Source organism: Bufo gargarizans, chromosome 6 (genome assembly GCF_014858855.1).
Source record: "Bufo gargarizans isolate SCDJY-AF-19 chromosome 6, ASM1485885v1, whole genome shotgun sequence".
Taxonomy (NCBI): Eukaryota; Metazoa; Chordata; class Amphibia; order Anura; family Bufonidae; genus Bufo; species Bufo gargarizans.
In genome coordinates, this window is record NC_058085.1 from 251,568,945 (window position 1) to 251,590,423 (window position 21,479).

Sequence of the window (21,479 nt, forward strand, 5' to 3'; positions counted from 1 at the left end):
CGCCTATGGCAGTAATGTCTGCTTTTAGTGAAGCGAGAGCTGTTTTGAGATCCTTATTAAATGATGTCTTTAGATCAGACAATAGCTCCTTCATAGCTTCTAATGTTATAGGGGCCGCATTGGGAGGTTTCCCTGCACCCAAATAATCTGGGTGTATAGGGGATGAGGAAGGGGAGTGCGACTTGCCTTGCGATTTGTCCGATGTACAGGACGGTGAGCTGTCCACTGGTGAGAGTTGTGGAGGGATCCGAAAGCAGGAGCAGCTTCCTCACGCACAGTGGTTGTGGAGTCCCGCGAGCCGGCGCCATTTTGGAGCGATGTCGGGCTGAAGAAGCTGGTAAGCTTAGCTGGAGTTCCTGGTCTTCTTTTGCCCCTCGGCATCTTGAGCATGGCGAAAAAAGCCTTTAGAAGTTAGGAGTGAGGTCAGGCTAGTAAAATCTTCTGTAGAAAGTTCCTATGAGCCGCTTTTAAGACTGCATGCAGCGGAGCTACAGAGACATGCGTCCGCTCTGGTGCGCTCCAGGCCACGCCCCCCCATCTTTATATATAACAATGCCCCAGCTCATTATTGGGGAACGGCTGCTGGAGACTGGGGTATCTCAAATGGAGTGGCCTACACTTTCTCCAGACCTGTATCCCATTGAAAACCTATGGGATCAGCTGAGTCGCCGTGTAGAGACTCGTAACTCTACCCCAGAACCTCAATTATCTGAGGGCCGCCCTTCAATAAGAGTGGGATGCCATGCCTCAGCAGACAATAAGTTGACTTGTGAACAGTAGAGATGGCCTTGCGGTTCGCCCAGCAGTCGCTTTGCGGCGAACTTGTGCAAAACTTTGACCCAAGACACATCCATCAGGTGGGACAGGACAGCCAATTGAGACATTTAAGCACATGGACACACCCCCTACCCTATAAATAAACCCGATCTGGCCGCCATTTTCCACTCAGTATTTTACCAGTGTAAGGAGAGGTTGCTGTGTGGAGCAGGGATAGACTGTTAGAGAGTATAAAGACACCAAACGCTAGCTAATAGGGCCACAAAAGTCCTTTTAAGGACGGGTATAGGTGTGCTATCAATAACTGTGACTTACTGAAGGGTGTAATATACTTATAATATACTTTCTAACATAGAAAGTATATTATAGTGCAATTGTATTGTGCAGCAGTTGTGTGCGGTTCTGCTGCAATACTGCAGCTATACAGAGGGTCAAACGCTATTGGAACAACTAATTGCAACCGGTGTGCTATACCAGTTGCCCCCAAAAAATCTGATTGAGGCAGGGGTGATATACAGTACCTAGAATATAATTTCTATATAGTGCATTTGTATTGTGCAGCATTTGTGTGCGATTCTGCTGAAATCCCATAGCTATACAGAGGGACAAACGACATTGGAACAACTAATTGGAACTGGTGTGATATACCAGCTGCCCCCTAAAAAATCTGATTGAGGCAGGGGTGCGATATACCTAGAATATAATTTCTATATAGTGCACTTGTATTGTGCAGCATCTGTGTGCGGTTCTGCTGAGATACCGTAGCTATACAGAGGGACAAACGACATTGGAACAACTAATTGCAACTGGTGTGATATATCAGTTGCCCCCAAAAAAATCTGATTGAGGCAGGGGTGTGGTATAACTATAATATCATTTCTATATAGTGCATTTGTATTTTGCAGCATTTGTGTGCGGTTGTGCTGAGATACCGCAGCTATACAGAGGGACAAATGCCATTGGAACAACTAATTGCAACTGGTGTGATATACCAGTTTCCCCAAAAAAACTAATTAAGGGGTTCTATATACCTGCTTCCACAAATATTAATCTTCTATAGGGACTTTGTCACAGGGTCATTTTGAAAATGACAGGCAGAGGAAGAGGCAGGCCATTCCGCAGGGGTGGTAGGGGTCGGGCAGGTGCACCAGGCCGGAGCCTAAGTGGGAAGTTGGAGAAGGTGCGTGCGTGCGATTACGTCAAAGGATGGACCAGAGTTGATTGAGTCGCTCACTCAGCCTTCTGCTTCTGCACCCTATTCGTCCTGCCTCTTTTCCTTCTCCTTCTCCTCTCTCCACCCATTTGTCCTCCACTCCACCGTGCCATTGTCACGTTCATCTGGCAAGAGGCAGGCTTCCGTGGCCCAAATGTTCAAGCCTAAAAAATGATGACGCCAGATAATCCTCTTGCCCGACTGCTGACCGCTGGATTGTCGGGACTGCTAGCCTGCCAAATACTGCCATATAAATTGGTGGACTCGGAGGCCTTAAATTTGTGGCCATTGGCACACCGCAATGGAAGGTCCCTGGAAGGAAATATTTCTCCTAGAAGGGCATCCCAGCGCTATATGGCCACGTTCAGCGGCAAGTGAATGTATCCTTGGCACACAGTGTCAGTGCCAAGATACATCTGACCACAGACATGTGGTCTAACAAACATGGGCAGGAAAGGTACAAAACTTTTACTGCCCACTGGGTGAACCTTCTGACGGCCATCAAGCATGTAACCCGTGGCACCCGTGTGGATTTGGTGTTACCGCCACGGATTGCATGCAGGCCTGCCTCTTCTTCTCCTCCACACCGGCCCTGCACTGCTTTCAGCTCTGCGGTCACAGGCCGATCAGTGGCTAACCCCACTCAATTTGACAGTTGGCAAAGTGGTGTGCAAAAATGGTGCCAATCTCCTGAGCGGGCTGAAACAGGGCAAAATGACACACGTGCAGCGCATGACACACGTCCTAAACTTAGTCGTGCAGCGATTCCTTGCCAAATACCCCAGGGTCCAGGACGTCTTGCGGCAGGCCAGGAAAATATCTGCCCATTTTAGAAGATCTTACACCACCATGGCTCGCCTTGCTGACGTTCAGCAGCGACACCACATGCCCATCAGATGTCTGATTTGTGACTGCCCGATGCGCTGGAACTCCACCATGTATATGCTTGATAGGCTTCTCCAGCTTTTAAGACTGCCTGTACGAACTCTGCGGCAGGACAGTTTTTTTTTTGTTTTTCACCGCGCCAGTGGCTGCTCATGCATGCATGACGCATGCAGACATCTGCGGCCATTTGATAAGATCACCAAACTGGTCAGTCGCAGCCAGGGCGCCATCAGTGACGTCATACCTTAAATCTTCTTTCTGGAGCATGCATTGCGTCGCGTCAATGATCAAGCCGTCGAGGAGCAGGAAGATGAGGAAGTCGCGATGCTGAATGAATTCCCGGGGGGGGGGGGGCTACTCCATCTGAGACAAGTCAGCAGGAGTCTGAAGAGGAGTCAGAGGAGCATGGTGCCTGGGGGGAGGAGGAGGAGGAGCAGTTGTTAAACTTTTCTGGTATACTTGGTGTTGTCCGTGGATGGGGGGAGTAGACCGAGGATGACATTCTTCTCGGTGATGAGCAGGAGCCAGGTAAAGGGAAAGGACCAGTACTGGGTGGCAACGTACTTAGACCCCCGGTACAAACACAAAATGAAGGAAATGTTACCAGCATCACAGAGGCTTGTCAGAATGCAGCATTTCCAGGCCTTGCTGTGAGAGATGCTGCATTCTGCTCTTGTGGGCGCTGGCAGAGGAATTTCCACCCACAGAGAAACTGTTGCGAGTACCAATCCTACAGCGCATGCAAAAAGAGGGCGGTTTGAAGACGTGTTGGTCACTTTGGATATGAGATTATTCTTGCAGCCAACCTATCGACATCTGCCCTCCGGATCCAGCCTCAAGGAACCCCTAGACCAACAGGTGTCCGACTACATCGGGTTAACGGCCGATGTGGCCGCTCTGAGAAGCAAGGAACCGCTGGACTAATGGGTGTGCAGGTATGACCTGTGGCCAGAGCTGGCACTATTTGCCATGGAACTCTTGGCTTGCCCCTCGTCAAGTGTCCTGTCCGAAAGGACGTTCAGCGCAGCAGGGGGAATCGTGACCATTAAGCGCACTCGCCTAGCTCACGACAGTGTGGACTGCCTCACATTTCTAAAAATGAATGAGGCATGAATCTCGGAGGAATTCAACACCTGTGACGACCACGTTTAATTGAAATTCTTCATGACAGTTAGCAAATATCCGCCACCAACCAGAACAAATAATGGTCCCTGTCTTAGGTAAATACAGCGGCATAAAAGGCCTTTTCTGTCCAGTGAATGTCTATTGTTTGGGACCTCGGATGAATTCAACACCTGTGATGACCATGTGTTATCGAATTTCAACTATTATCATTTGGAGTTTTTTCAAGAGGGGGGATTTCGTTAGCCATGTTTTTAATTCAATTTTATATTTTTTATTCTTCTAAACATATGTATTTGAGATCTATTTGTACTGGCCTGCAGTCAAATTGATATCTAATGACCGTCTAATATACAGTTGAAAGAAAAAGTATTTGAACCCTTTGGAATGATATGGATTTCTGCACAAATTGGTCATAAAAGGTCATACGCCTTCTGGAGTGGAGTGGGCCCAGTCAGAGTCCTGACCTCAACCCGATTGAGATGCTGTGGCATGACCTCAAGACATCCCAAGAATATTGCTGAACTGAAACAGTTCTGTAAAGAGGAATGGTCAAGAATTACTCCTGACCGTTGTGCACGTCTCATCTGCAACTACAAGAAACGTTTGGTTGAAGTTATTGCTGCCAAAGAAGGTTCAACCAGTTATTAAATCCAAGGGTTCACATACTTTTTCCACCTGAACTGTGAATGTTTACATGGTGTGTTCAATAAAAACATGGTAACATTTAATTATTTGTGTGTTATTAGTTTAAGCAAACTGTGATTGTCTATTGTGACTTAGATGAAGATCAGATCACATTTTATGACCAATTTGTGCAGAAATCCATATCATCCCAAAGGGTTCACATACTTTTTCTTGCAATTGTACCTCCAGCCACATACTTACTTGTTCTTTTCTGTCCGGTGAATGCCTAATGTTTCAGGCCTGTACTACACTGGCCTGCAGTAAAATTGATATTGAATGGCCGTCTAATATACCTCCAGCCACATAATCACTTGATCATTTATGTACGGTGAATGCATCATTTTGGGGGCCTGTAATCTAACTGGCAAACAGTAAAATTGTTATACGGTGACCGCCTAATTTACCTCCAGCCACATTATCAACTGTGCTTTTCTGTACGGTGAATTAATAATTTTTGGGGCCTGTAGTCCACAGGCCTGCTGTAAAATTGATATCCAATGACCATCTAATGTACCTCCAGCCACATAACCACTTGATGTTTTCTGTCAGGTGAATGCCCAATTTTTGGGGCCTGTACTCCCGTGGCCAAAAATATAATTTTTCTAGGCTTCAGCAGTCTACATTTTTTACAGTTTCCCTTTATAAGACACATAAAAATGGCCCCTGATTAAAATACATATTTTTTTGTGGGAATTTTTGCCATTGATCCCCCTCTGGTATGTCACTGTCCATGTTGTGGGACGATTTTGTGCACTTCAATTTTACCCGAAAGCCAAATGTCGTCATAGTGTTCCTTCCCTGTGCTGGCAACAGCCTCAGGGAACAAACTGCGCATGTGCTAGCTCGCGCATCGCGAGATTACAGCGCTCTAGCTTTTTGACGTCGGGGAGCAAAGAGGAGATTCTGAGGATTCGGGGCGGTGCTGGGCTCCTTCACGCTGGACTTATCTCAGGTTAATTTGAATATGTATTAAATTGTTTGTTTTTTTTATACAATAAAAGCACACAGAGCTATGGGACTGGGTATTGCGGATATGCTAGCGGCCATCTAGCAGCCCATGTCCTCAGCTCTATACACAAAATCCCGGTGACAGGTTCCCTTTAAAGATAATACAAATGGATTCATTCTGAACGGATGCATTTGTGCAGATCCATGACGGATCCGCACCAAACGCGAGTGTGAAAGTAGCCGATGTATGGTACGTATTGAATTATTATTGTGGTAGTGAAGCTTGTATCATCTTGCTGTAAATTTAATTTTCCACTTTTTTGTATGAGCCAGTCTCCCCTCTCTTCCTTCCAAAACAGAATAGAATAAGAAGCTAACTCCACATGTGAATATAAAATGTAAATGACTAAATACGTGAAGCAACTTGAGCATTGTCACAGAGTGTTCTTTCATCCCTGAACACATGAGTGGTGCACAGCCTTGTGTGTAGCACTGCTCCCTCCACCCTCACTCCCCCCGCTCTGTCACATCCTCCTCAGCTCTCTGGATGCTCTAGTCAATCCAGAGACAAGGATGCAAAGAGACTGCAAGATCCCCCTGCGAGGTAAGGGACAGCTAAAGCTTTGGAGAAATGCAACATAGTTTTAAAGTAAAGATGAGTAGGTCTTGTTGTCTTACATAGCAGAGAGGTGGAACAATGTGATCTGATCAGATGGCAAAGATCAAACCTTATTGTACGTGGGTGACTGTGGGTTTAGAAGATACAAAAGGTGATTTTAGAAGAAGTAAAGTTTAACAATTGAAAATTTTGGTTGCAGATTTGTCCATAGTGAGTAGACTAATAGCTCCAACCTGAGCCTTCTCATAGATATTAGAGTGTATGCAGAAGAGCATAGTAAAAGTATGGTTCCCATGATGTATCTCAGTATGAAGAATTAAACAGGTGAGGAGGATAAAGTGGAGAACTGCTACCTGCTGAATATTTCATGTCATCAGATTGAGTTTCCTTAGTGCAGAACAAGGAATAGAAACGGTTCATAGTTGGGACATGAAATGTTATCATTTCCTAGGAGGTAAGGGAATCTATAACAGGAATGGCAAATTATTAAGGAAGTTTCTAAGGTGGCCATAATCTGATGAATGATCCACCATAAAACGTCATACAATGAAAGTATTGTCGTCACTGGTTATGCGTGTGTGGCAGTGGTATATGATCATTCTCAATGTCTTGCTGTCACTTTCAATAAAGGTACAATGCTTGTGTTATGGTAGTGTGGCTACCTTCCCTGAAAACCTTAGGTTTGGATATTTGGACTCACTAATGTATAACCCATTTGTATCTTGTATCATGCCACCAATCTATAATCTTACCATCAATCTATAAATGTAACCCCTAGTTGATGGTAGGGTCAATAAAATGACTTTTTCCCAACCTAAAATAATTATTTTAGTTGTTCTCAATCAGCATGAAATGCTCAGCTCTGTTCACACTGGTGTTTGTCGGTGGTCGGGAATTTTCAACTATATTGTTGCTTTAATAAATATTGGGATTTCAACAGACCCATTATAGTGAATGGCCCTGATTAATCACGCCTTCGCTCCAGAATTCTGACTTTGAAAAGTCACAAAATGTTGCTTTTTGGGCTTGCTTGCGCACAAATTTAGCAACTTTTTGCATTTTACACCACTCTCCCCAGTTTTGAAACACGAGTGGGAAAGTAGATGTGGTTAGTGGGTAGTTCTACTACAGATTTATCATTGAGACTTTTTTTTTAAAGTAGCAAAAATGTTGCAATCTCACTCCAGAAAGAGGGTGGAGGAGGAAAACTGGAGTAGCTTTTCTAGACAAAATTGTTAGGTTTAAGGATGCATTCACACTACTGTGTGTATTTTGCGGTCCTCAAAAAATACAGATCAGATGCAGACCAAAAATACGGTCGTGTGAATGGGGCCTAAGGATAAGACACATTTATCAAACAACCTGTGACCTTTGATAAATGTGGCATAAAGCACGCCAACACAGAGGCAAGCAAAACGGACTTCCAATATTCCCCTTATAATAAATTCTCTCCAATGTCTACACGTAAATGAACACATTGCCCACAAGTCATGCCATTAGTTAATAATGGGGTTCCCACTACTAGTGTTCAGCTATTAACCCTTTCATGACATAGGGTGCATTTGACCTTTAACATTAAGATTTTTAAGATTTTTTTTCCCTATCTTTTATTACATGAGACACATTGGGTGTAATAGCTTATTATTTTCTAGATTTAAAATGGTCACAAACATGAAAAAAATGTAGTTTTGTTCAATTATATTTATCCCAAAAACTCCTCCTCTAAATGCATAGCAATGCCAAATTCGTTGCGTAACGTGCTATAGCGCTGGCGATATATCTTCCTCCCTTTACACACAGCCTTTCTAACATGGGGAATAATCATCCAGATAATAAAAAACTATTTTATGGAAGGTGCAGCAACAGATATTGCCAGGGTAATACCGACATGAATTGGTGGTCAGGGGTAATCACTGTTATGTTCACAGTTAAGTACATAACACATTAATGCTTGAACATCTGACATCCATGAAAAATGCATTCTCTTCACTCAGGGTGGTAAGTGTGGATTTGGAGAGGAGGACACTTTTTGACAGTTGGGGACTTATTTTTACTATATTATTATTTAGTATTTTACCATAATACTTATTCTTTTTTATACAATTGTGGTGCACGTTAGCAGGGGAATACATAATCTATGTGTTCCCTGCAGTCTTCATATATAGATATCACCGGTATAAAGGTAAAGTCTATTACATCATTGTTACCAGTGATCTTTATAATGGAACATGCAGTGAAGAACACTGGGGGAGATTTATCAAACTGGTGTAAAATAGAACTGGTTTAGTTGCCCCTAGCAACCAATCAGATTCCACCTTTCATTTTCCAAAGGAACTGTGAAAAATGAAAGGTGAAATCTGATTGGTTGCTAGGGGCAACTAAGCCAGTTCTATTTTACATCCTACATTTCCTTCAAGCTTAGGAAATAGCTGTGATGTTATCAATGATGTCACTGGTTTCACTACACAAAGCCTCTTAAAGAAGCTGTTTTTATCTAATATTCACCCTCTCTTGTCCTGCCAACCCTTTATGCCTAGTTCTTCCCCAGGAATGCTTTCTAGATGAAGAAACCTTTTTGACATAACAACCATTACTAACGGTCCTGTCTTTCATATCGAATAATACACCCACCCCGGGCAGATGTATTCTGCTACCCACTGTCATTTATATTAATAGGCTAGGTTGTACAATTGCTTTGCTGTATACAGGCACACCTGTACTAATTTGTGTTTTTTTTTCTGTTTATCTTGATTTCTTTTCCCTGTCATTCTACATTTTCTGCTCTTTCTTACCCTCCTTTATCTATCATAGGCTCCCTCCAGTCCCTCCTTGGTTTTCTCCTCCTCCTTCCCCTTTCACATTCTTACCCCTTTTCCCTTTCCCCCTGTCCTTCACTTTGTACGTGTTATCCCTCACCCCCAACAGCCAGCTGCCAATCACACAACCTATCCCGTGTTCCCTCACCTCTGCCTAGTCAGGCACGAAGAGTTTTCCTACAAAACAACCAGATCTCAGACCTTGGCCCTGGGCTATTTTCTCCCTTCACATCTGTCCTTTGGCTTTTTTCAAATCGCATCTCTGTCTTGCGTCCTGGGACATTCCAAGGTTTGGAGCACCTTGAGGAGCTGGACCTAGGCAAGAATCCCAGTTTGCCACCTCTTCAGCCTGACACCTTCAGTGGCCTCAATTCTTTGCTGTCCCTGCACCTGTATCAGTGTAATATCCACAGGCTACCTGCAGAGCTGTTCCGAGGCCTCCACTCATTGCGCTACCTCTACCTTCAACACAACCACCTGATAGGCCTGCCGGTGAGATGCATGTTTATCTACTATCAATATAATCTTCTACAGTGTGGTGTAACATATATACATTTTTACTAACTTACTTCTACCTTCTGATGATACGTTTTGCAAAATGATATTTTATGAGAAGCCAAAACTTCATTCGAAATTTGCCCCTTGATCACAGAAGTCAATTAAAAGTGTTCACATTTAGGCTTGTCCAGCTCTCCTGGTTTTGTAGTTACAATCAATTAGAAGCATACAGAAAAAATATTCTAGCTCACAGTAGCTTTTGTTTTGATCATCCACTGTCTTTTACTCAGGCGCTGACAAGCAAGGGCTTGTCAGTGCCCTGGCACTATTTCTGTATGGCAGGGTGCAGCAGGAACCTTTTAAGAGAGGGCCCCTGTGTCCGCTTTCTGCTGTATCTGCTGCTTAAGAGCTCGTTCATGTGAATATGTGAAGCCTGTGCCCGTGCTGTGGACCGCAAACTGCGGTCCGCGATAAGCCAACGTTCAGCACACATTCGTGTGAACGAGGCCTAAGAGACATGGACACAGTTAAGTACAATGGCACAAGTTCAGACCAAGATTGGACAGGCGGTTGACAAGTACTGCTGCAACAACTCACCACTCCTCACTCTCTGGATTTTTTCTGCTCCATGCACCAAAAGCCGCACTGGACCCTGAAACCATTCAGCATGAGGTCTGGGGTCTGATTAATTTTGGATCTGAAGTCTGATTCATTTTGGGGCTGATTAATTCTAGGGTCTGGGCTCGTATTAAAGTTAGGGTCTAGTCTGGGATCTGATTAATTTTAGGATCTGGTTGGGGTATGATTAATTTTGGGGCCTGGTGTCAGGTCTGGACTAATTTTAGGTATTATTTTGTGGACTGAATTTCGCAATTTGATGTGGGGTCTGATTAATTTTGAGCTCTAGAATTTATTTAAGAAGTCTGAAATAATTTAGGTGTCTGGTCTGGAGTCTAAATTCATTTACTTGTATGTTCTAATTTGGGAGCCTGTTCTGGCGTCTGGACTACTTTGGGGTACCATTTTGTGTTCTGAATTTAGCAATTTGATCTGGGATCTGATTAATTTTGAGCTCTAGTATATGAATTTATTTAAGGGTCTAGTCTGGGGATCTGAATTAATTTGGGTGTCTGGTCTGGAGTCTGAATTAATTTAATTGTATGCTCTGGGGTCTATATTAATTTGGGGCCTGATTCATTATAGAGTCTAGTTAATTTTGGGGTCTGCCCAGCATCTTCCAGTTATGGCCCTGCTTTAATCTGTATCTGTGTTTAGCAGGCACTATTATTTTGATAGTGTAGTATTTGGGGCATTGGGCAGCCTTGTAGGTGCTATAATTGAGGCACCTAGGATAGCAGCAGACATGGTACTAGTGGTAACACCAGGATTACAGTGTTGAGGGCTGAAATGGGCTGCTGGGGTTAGTGGGGCAAAGATTTCTGGGTAACAAACTCTGTAGACCTGAATTTTTTAGGAGCCGTGATCATAATAATCTGGGTCAGATAAAAGAGAAAAGGAAAGTGGATGACTTTAATTACAGAAGATGCCACTGATTCCCTGAGTAACTAGATTTTACTGTACTGTAATTGCATACAGTATACAATTTGAAGTGTGCCTGTGTAGAGCCAATATATACTACTACACTATATGGTCACTGTATGATTTTATATTTAGTGTTTGCATAGTGTTTGTTCAATAAAAGTATGGTGGTATTATTCTATGAGGGTGTAATATGTGGTCATGATTTATTACAACATAATATCCAGGTTTGGAATAAAAGTAAACCAACAAATAGGTAGTGTAAACCTAAACTAGACAGTGTATAGGTGCACCAGTTTATCATCCACATTTGCCCAGATTAAGACTGTCTGTCTAAGTTAAAGAGGCTCTGTCACCAGGACCAACCTTAATTAACGGGTTATTCATCATGCTGAATAAAACGATACCTTTGTTTTGTCAGTTCCATAAATAGATGCAGAGAAATCTGTGTTTTTATTCATATGCAAATATAAATTTCACACACAAACAGGTGGGGCTGAACCCTTTAAGCACTGCTTTGTAACACCCTCTGTGCTTTGTACACTCCCCCCTCCCCTTGATTGACAGGGCTCGACATGCTCAGGGCAGAGCCTTGTCCAAGAGCTACGTCCTAGCATCTACATATCATATCCATCATGTACTATAGCTTCACCACACTGAGATCTGCTCAGAAAGAGAATCTACATATCACTGCTTTGCTCACAGGCACAATATACGATTAGGAAAACACTGTGTTAGCTTCTAAGCATGGAAAAGGCATAGATCTTTATATAGCAATGGTTATAGCTTGGTGGAATAGTGGTCTACCACACATGTAGAGATCCTAGGTTCAAGTCTCAAGAGAGACATACCAAATTTTATTTCAGTTTTTTTTTTTTATCTCTTATTTAAAACCATATTAAAAGGTTATACTATAATAAATAATATATAATCAAATAATAATAATAATAATACAAGGCCTTACTATATTGAGAATAGTGGGGGGGGGGGGGTTGCTAAAATCTATTACTGTTTTATTCACAGACGCAAAATATGATTATAAAGAAACCAGTAATATCTTTTAGCTTTCTAAAAAAAAAAAAAAAAAAAAAAAAATTCTCAATATGATAAGGACTAATGGAGTGAAAAAGTCCCCCAAAAAGTCCCAAACGCTCAAACTGTGCACAAATTTGCGACTTTTTTCTGCTCTGCACTATGCTCTCCAGTTTTCTGAAAGTGGGCGTGTTTTCTTATGTAAATGAATCTCTAGACAGATTTACTATTGGGACTATTTAAAAAGTCGCAAAAAAGTCGCAATTTCACTCCAGTGAGGACCATACTTACCTTATGAGACTTTTTAATAGAACATGCGACTTTTTCATAAAAATGTGCGACTTTTTCATAAAGATGTGCGACTTTTGTAAAGCTGCTTACTGATGGATAAACTGCTACCGTCAACCCACATTTATTACAGTCTTAAAGGGCCGATCATAAATCTGACTTGGCTAAAACTGACTTTAGCCATATGTTAAAGTGGAGTGAGCTGTCAGAGTCGTGATAAATCTGGCCCATAGACTTTTCTTATGGGATAAATGTGGAATGAAAAAAAATAGCTGAAGAAAAAATGTTGACGCCTCTCCCAAGATTCAAACCTGAAATCACTACATACAAAACCCATCACTTAAGGGTAGGGCTATACAACGACAGATAAGACATTTTGTTGCACCAATGTCATGAGACAATTTTTATAACGATAGTCTATGGTGTCGCACTGCGACATGCTGCGAGTGCGACAGTCGCAAAAAATACATTTGAAATGGTTTTTCGGCGACTGTCGCGTCAAAGTCGCAGCTTATCGCATGTCGCAGTGCGACACCATAGACTATCATTATAAAAATTGGTGCGCGACACATGTTGCAGTGTAGTTGTGCCCTATGTGTTGCGCGACTCATTGTCACGCGACACATGTCGTCGTGTAGCCCTAGCCTAACCACCAAGCTTATAAGCTCACACTTATTACTGGTGTCTGTATGATTGTATATTGTGCTTGTGAATACAGCAGTAATATGTAAATAAGCTTTCTGAGCAGATCTCAGTGTGGTGAGGCTATAGTATATAGAGTATATGATATGTAGATGCTAGGACACAGCTCTGCCCTCAACATGTCTAAGGCCTCTTGCACACAACCGTATGGCTTTTTCTGCCCATTTTTGTGGATCCGTTCAGTTTTTTGTTTCCGTTGTGTTTCCGTTCCGTAGTTCCGCAAAAAAATTCCGTACGGTTTCCATATGCGATCCGTTGTTTGTGGATCACAAACAGAAACATAAAGTTTTTAATCATTAATGTAATGTACAGTAATGTGTTTTAACAGTATACACATAGGTAAAGTGGGCATGGATCCGCAAAAAACAGATGACATACGGATGTGTTCCGTATGCATTAAGCATTTTTTGCGGATCCATTGACTTGAATGGAGCCACGGATCATTATTTAGGGGCAATAATAGGACAAGTTCTATCTATTAGAGGAACGGATATACAGAAATACGGAAACGGTACAGTACATTCCGTTTTTTGTTTTTTTTGCGGAACCATTGAAATGAATAGTTCCGCATATGGACTACAAACGGAATCTGCAAAAATGGAATGGAAACGGAAAAAACAAAACAAAACATTTGTGTGCAAGAGGCCTCACCCTGTAAATCAGGGTTTTTTTTACAAAGCAGTGCTCAAATGATTCAGCCCCGCCTCCTGGTGCTCGAAATTATCATTTGCATAGGAATAAAAAAACTGATTTATTATACAGACAAAAGAAAGGTATAGTTTTAATCAGCATGATAGGGTTGATCCTGGTCTCAGCCTCTTTAACAATGCCTTACTATTAGACAGTGTTAGTAAATCTGCCATGTTGCATTTGATATATGCATATAAATATATATATATATATATATATATATATATATACACATTTGCAAGAAAAAGTATGTGAACCCTTTGGAATAATATGGATTTCTGCACAAATAGGTCATAAAATGTGATCTGATCTTCATCTAAGTCACAACAATAGACAATCACAATCTGCTTAAACTAATAACACACAAAGAATTAAATGTTACCATGTTTTTATTGAACACACCATGTAAACATTCACAGTGCAGGTGGAAAAAGTATGTGAACCCCTAGACCAGGCATGCTCAACCTGCGGCCCTATAGCTGTTGCAAAACTACAACTGCCAGCATTCTCGGATAGCCTACAGCTATCAACCTACAGCAGTTGTAGTTTTACAACAGCTGGAGGGCCGCAGGTTGAGCATGCCTGCCCTAGACTAATGACATCTCCAAGAGCTAATTGGAGTGAGGTGTTAGCCAACTGGAGTCCAATCAATGAGATGAGATTGGAGGTGGTTACAGCTGCCCTGCCCTATAAAAAAAACACACACCAGTTCTGTGTTTGCTTTTGCCTCGCACAAAAGAGCTCTCAGAAGACCTATGATTAAGAATTGTTGACTTGCATAAAGCTGGAAAGGGTTATAAAAGTATCTCCAAAAGCCTTGCTGTTCATCAGTCCACGATTAGACAAATTGTCTATAAATGGAGAAAGTTCAGCACTGCTGCTACTCTCCCTAGGAGTGGCCGTCCTGTAAAGATGACTGCAAGAGCACAGCGCAGACTGCTCAATGAGGTGAAGAAGAATCCTAGAGTGTCAGCTAAAGACTTACAAAAGTCTCTGGCATATGCTAACATCCTTGTTAGTGAATCTACGATACGTAAAACACTAAACAAGAATGGATTTCATGGGAGGATACCACAGAGGAAGCCACTGCTGTCCAAAAAACCATTGCTGCACGTTTACAGTTTGGACAAGAGCACCTGGATGTTCCACAGCAGTACTGGCAAAATATTCTGTGGACAGATGAAACCAAAGTTGAGTTGTTTGGAAGAAACACACAACACTATGTGTGGAGAAAAAGAGGCACAGCACACCAACATCAAAACTTTATCCCAACTGTGAAGTATGGTGGTGGGGGCATCATGGTTTGGGCTGCTTTGCTGCATCAGCGCCTGGACAGATTGCTATCATCAAAGGAAAAATGAATTCCCAAGTTTATCAAGACATTTTGCAGGAGAACTTAAGGATATCTGTCCACCAGCTGAAGCTCAACAGAAGATGGGTGTTGCAACAGAACAACGACCCAAAGCATAGAAGTAAATCAACAACAGAATGACTTAGGGCTGTTTCACACGAGCAGATGCCGTGCGTGGCCTCCGCTCCGTGAAAGAGTGCCAAGACCCGATGCAGACTGCAGAGGCACGGAGCAGTAACATGATTGTTAATGCTCCGTGCCTCTCTGTGATCTTTTTACTACGAAATCACAGTTGTCACTGTGATTTCGTAGTAAAGAGATCACAGAGAGGCACGGAGCATTATCAGTCATGTTACTGCTCCGTGCTTCTGCTGTCCGCATCGGGTCTTGGCACTCTTTGACGGAGCGGATGTCACGCACGGCATCCGCTCGTGTGAAACAGCCCTTATACAGATGAAAATACGCCTTCTGGAGTGGCCCAGTCAGAGTCCTGACCTCAACCCGATTGAGATGCTGTGGCATGACCTCAAGAAAGCGATTCACACCAGACATCGCAAGAATATTGCTGAACTGAAACAGTTCTGTAAAGAGGAATGGTCAAGAATTACTCCTGACCGTTGTGCACGTCTGATCTGCAACTACAGGAAACGTTTGGTTGAAGTTATTGCTGCCAAAGGAGGTTCAACCAGTTATTAAATCCAAGGGTTCACATACTTTTTCCACCTGCACTGTGAATGTTTACATGGTGTGTTCAATAAAAACATGGTAACATTTAATTCTTTGTGTGTTATTAGTTTATGCAGACTGTGATTGCCTATTGTTGTGACCGTTGTGACCTCATTTTTTATTTAAATAAATAATAATAAAAAAAATAGGCAAAAATGCAGAAGCTGTATGTAAAAATTATGTACATGCTTACTGTTTCCAGAGAATAAGTAGCAGCCAGATGCTGCTAATCAACTGCTCTTCATTAATTGATCATCAGCAAGTGTAACATTCAAGAGTGGCTGTATCAGGAAATTCACCCCAAGTTTATACCGTGCAATACTCAGAGACATTGCAGAAAAAAAAAACTACATCTAAGACTCTAAAACTAAGATCTAAAAAATCTACAGGCCTCATGTTACAAGTTCATGATCGTACAAATAGGCCCCATTCACACGATCGCATTTTTGGTCCGATCTGATTTTCTTTTGCGGATTGGAAGCAGACCTATTCATTTCAATAGGCAGCATCTGTCTGCATCCATATGACCATTCTTCAGTGTCACAAAAGAGATAGAACATGTCCCATACTTTTTCAGATATGAATAGGCATTGTTACAATGGAACCACAAAATGGATGCCAACTTGCATCTGAACAAACCACAAAACTTCTGGAACAATGGGGGAGATTTATCAAACTGGTGTAAAGTAGAACTGGCTTAGCTGCCCATAGCAACCAATCAGATTCTACCTTTTATTTTTCACAGCTCCTTTGGAAAATGAAAGGTGGAATCTGATTGGATGCTAAGGGCAACTAAGCCACTTCTACTTGTTTTGCAGTCATAGGACATGGGCACCTTGCACTTATTGAGTTGTTCATTGACTCCTCTGTATATCAAGTTATTCAAATGTCAAATGTGAGGCCATCTATCCAACAGCTAAAGCTTGCCTGAAACTAAGTAATGCAACAAGGACAATAATCCCAAGCAATCAAGATATTGCAATGGTCTAATCAAACTCCAGACCTCAACCCAACTAAAATGCTGTGGAAGGACCTTAAAAAAAAGCTGTGTATAAATTAATACCCACAAACATTATTGAACGGAAGCAATGTGGTAAAGAAGAGTGGGACAGAACTCCTCCAGAAAGATGTGAGAGACTAATGAAGCCATACAGAAAGCGATTGCTTCAGGTTATTGCTGTGGTTCTACGAGCTGTGGATTCATGGGGCGTATATATTTATTTTAGACATGAATTTTCCATTTTGGCTTGATTTTTGTTGAATACATAATGACACGGAGTAATATGTCATGTGTTGTTGACCTACCTTTAAGATCTTCTAGGGACCAGATTGTCCTGATAAGTAAAACCATAGAATAATTTTTCTCATATACAGTACATTTTGGTAGGGCAAAGGGGGCAGATGCCTTGGGGATTCTGCCTCTGGAACAAACAATCAGTATTTGATAACTGTTACAAGTCATAGTGAAGCAGAGTACTTGCTCAGTCCTAGGGTTAATAGATGGAACAGAAAATATATTTTTATAGTAATATAACTTGCTTAAACCTATTTGAAATGCCCTTTATTTATTTGACCATACCCCCAAATGTTGTGCAGACAGCTTTACTGCTTACTAACTCTTCCTGGTGGCCTGGTACTTTTTTATTGGATGACATGCTTAGTGGACATAACTTTTAATGTTCTTGGATTGGAGTACTGTGATTGTCAGGCTTGTACAGATGAAGCGGGTAGCAGGGTGTGGTTATTGATAACTCCGTTGAAGAACACAAATTAGGTCTTTTGAGAGACCAAAGCTGACCATACACATTTAAAATGTGTTGACAGATCCCTCTGCTCAATTCAACAATATAATGTCTATTGGGAAAGCCTAAATATTCCCACTCATAAGCCTCCACATCTCATTTCGTGGTAAACAACTCTTGTACAAGTTGGATTCTAATCAGTTTCTTTGTTTATCTTTGCTAAAAATATCTGCCAGCTACTTATCAACCATAAAAGCATGCCCACATTGTTGTGATGAATGTGTGCTGCTATCGAGGGATCGGGAATTGGAGAGCATTTATTCAAGAGCTATTTTATGTGAATGGCCAGACAAAAAAGGCTATATATATAAATATAGACTGTATATATATGTATTTATATATATATATATATATATATATATAGTGACACAGTGAGGGGTTGTGTCTGGCAAAGAAGGTATTTTCCTCCTAGCATGTACAGCTGGACTGGTTTCCAGCCAGGTGAGGTCGAATACCGGACCGGAATTTAAGTGCCGGTCCGGGTTTTGGCAGCACCTGGCTGTCCTTAAATAGGCAGCTGGGCTCAGCAGAAATGTCTGTTTTTGGGATCTGAGGCTTTGTGCCGTGCTGGAGGGCTGAGAGCTGCATGCTGGGGAAACAGGCCCCCTAAAGCCTGCTGTGGACTACTGGAGGCAGAACTGCCAGCAAGGTGACTTGTGTTATATGAACTTTCCACGGTGTGTGAATTAACACCAAGACTGCAAAGTTATGTGCTGATTTGTGCAATTGCCTCAAGTGTGAATAAACACTGACATTTTGAGTTAAGAACTTGTATTTTGTCTCTGTACTGCGCCCGCTTGCCTTATCTACCAGAGCGAAACCCTACAATTGGTGGAGGATGCGAGCAAGAGCAGTGAGGCTGGCGTGAACACTGATATTTTTGGTTTTGGAATTTTTCAGGCACAGTTGTATGTCGTACATTAAACCAGCTGTATTACAACCAGTGCCCCATGACAAAATGGAGGCTGTTGTAAAGAGCCTTATGGAGGCTAATTTGCAGCAGTGAGAGACAAACCTGCAGCAACTCGAGGCTAATAAGCATCAGAAAGAGACCAACTAGTTTCTGCTACAACACATGATGGCTTTGCAGACAGCAGGAGCAACCCCAAGCGTCCACGATGCCCGGAAAGCAGTCCGTGGCGCGTTTCCTAAGATGACCCCCCGCAGACGACATCGAAATCTACCTGGCGATGTACGACAAAGTGGCTATCAGGGAAAAGCTACCCCATGACCAGTGGGCTGAGGTCATCACTCCATTCCTGGCATCCGATTCTCAGCAGGTGTATTTCGACTTGCCGGACGATCAATCGGCCGACTACCAAAAAGTAAAGGTGAAATTTTGGCAAGACTGGGGGTGAATGTGTTGGTCCGGGCCCAACGGGTACATAAGTGGGGGTTTAAGCCGGCTGAGCCTGCGAGGACCCAGTATTATGACTTACTCCACCTCTTGCAAAAGTGCCTACAGCCTGATGTGCTGAGACCCACAGCTATGCTGGATAGACTATTGGCTTATATGTTCTGGAGGGCTCTGCCACCCCCTCTCCAGCACTGGATTGGCCAGGTGTCTCCTGGCAATGCCCTAGAAATGGTGGAATGTTGCAGCGCTACGAGGCTACTAAGACTGTTACAGGGGTTTCTTTTGGGAGGAGGTCAGTCAAACCCCATAAATCTCCATCCCAGACCCGGCGACTTATACCAACCAAACCCACCCAGGGTGTACCCTCTACAGCTCTGCTGGACTCAGGGAGCCTGGTGTCCCTAGTAAGGGCTCCCCTGGTACGGTCAGTGGAGTATACTGGCCGGAAGGTCGGGGTCATGTGCATCCATGGAGACTTTTAAAAGAGTATCCCACCGCCCTGGTGTCTCTAACCACAGGGGCTGGCAGATGGACTCACGAAGTCGCAGTTGCCCCAAATTTACACTACGAACTTATAAAAGGGAGAGACTTCCTGGGCTTCCCGGCACTATGGCCTGCTAGGAGAGTGACTTATACCCATGAGACAGGGGTAACCCTAGCAGAGTGGCCTGGCTCAGAGGGAGAAACAGAACCCTGGGAACCTGAGACCGAAGGGCCAGCGTTAGGGGTGACCTCCACTTCGGTGGAAGAGAGGGAGACAACCCCGCTAAGTGTAATGGTGGGAGACATGGAGGACTTGCCGACGGGTCCTGAATTGGCAGACCTCAATTTTGGTACCGCCCAACATCGGGACCCAACCTTATCCCGCGCCTGGGAAAATGTGTCAATAGTAGATGGTGAACCACAACAACCTGGGGCAGAGTTATTGTTTCCCTGTTTTGTGGTTAACCAGGATATGTTGTATCGGGTAAACCAACTACGGGGTGAGCCTATTGAACAGTTGGTGGTCCCCAAGGCTTATTGCAAGCTTGTGTTAGATCTAGCCCACCAACACGTTCTCGGGGGTCATCTGGGGCTGCAGAAAACTCAGGATCGTATTCTACAGCGGTTTTACTGGCCCAGCATATTCAAAGAAGTGGAAGAGTTTTGTAAATCTTGCCCGACCTGCCAGATAACTAGCCCCCAGCCAAATTTTCATAGTCCCCTAGTACCTCTCCTGATTATCGAAGTACCATTTGACTGTATAGCTATGGACCTCATAGGCCCAGTACTGAAGTCCACCAGAGAGCATCAACACATCTTAGTCATTCTAGACTACGAAATAATATATTAAAAGTGGGGGGCACTCAGTATCTGACAGTATATGGATTACTGAAGGATACACCTAAATTAACAGGGACCCTTCCGAATCCAGACTGAACTGACGGAACAGTCCCGTTATACAGTATATCCATACTGATGGACAGTAAGCAGTGAAAGTTCTAAGCTATTATTTATAATGCTTATATTCTTAAGTGCTCACGCTGAGTTTCAAAGTGTTTCTGCTGCAATCCTTTCAAGGTCATATATATCATTTATATTATCTATTTTTACATTTTTTTATTCACAATAAATTTTATAATTTTGTATCTTCAGTAATCCATATAGTGTCACATACTGAGTGCCCCCCACTTTTAATATATTATTTCCTTTCTTTTATTCCGGTACTGGGGGTACCTGGTCATTCTCTGGGATCTTGGTTGAGCCACTTACTTATATACATTTTACTCATTCTAGACTACGCCACGCGGTCCCCGTAGGCAGTGCAACTGCGACATACCTCGGCCAAACTCATTGCTAAGGAGTTAATGGAGATGTCTTCCCGAGTGGGACTACCTAAAGAGGTTCTGACTGACCAAGGGACCCTTTTACGTTCAAGGTGATGAGAGAACTCTGTAAGTTGCTGCACATAAAACAACTACGGACGTCCATTTACCATCCGCAAACAGACGGTCTGGTAGAACGGTTTAACCAAACATTTTAAAAAAAGTTGAAAAAGGTAGTGTTTAAAGATGGGAAGGACTGGGACTTCCTTCTGCCCTATCTCATGTTCACAGTGCAAGCGGTACTCCAGGCTTCTACTGGGTTCTCGCCCTTCGAACTGCTATATGGCAGACACCCTCGTGGTCTCTTGAATGTGGCCAAAGAGGCGTGGGAACAACAACCCACTCCACATAAAAGTGTTATTGAGTATGTTACCCAGATGCAAGATCGGATAGAGACAGTGTTGTCTCTTGTAAGGGAGCATTTGGAGGCAGCTCAGCGAGCCCAGAGTAGGGTCTATAATCGGCAGGCTCGAGTCTGGATCTTTAACCCGGGTGATCGGATTTTGGTTCTGGTGCCGAGCGTGGACGGTAAGTTCCTGGCTAAGTGGCAGGGGCCCTACAA

At 43.0% G+C, this 21,479-nt stretch overlaps 1 protein-coding gene across 1 annotated transcript in view; it reads left to right on the forward strand.

The window, feature by feature from the left end:
• The first annotated feature begins 201 nt into the window (after nt 1-201).
• RTN4RL2 (reticulon 4 receptor like 2) overlaps nt 202-21,479 on the forward strand; it is a 46,707-nt gene continuing 25,429 nt past the window's right edge. Inside the window, exons 1-2 of the mRNA XM_044299621.1 lie at nt 202-337; nt 9,063-9,559. Of these exons, the coding sequence (XP_044155556.1) occupies nt 202-337; nt 9,063-9,559 (633 nt within the window). The remainder of the gene's footprint in view (nt 338-9,062; nt 9,560-21,479) is intronic.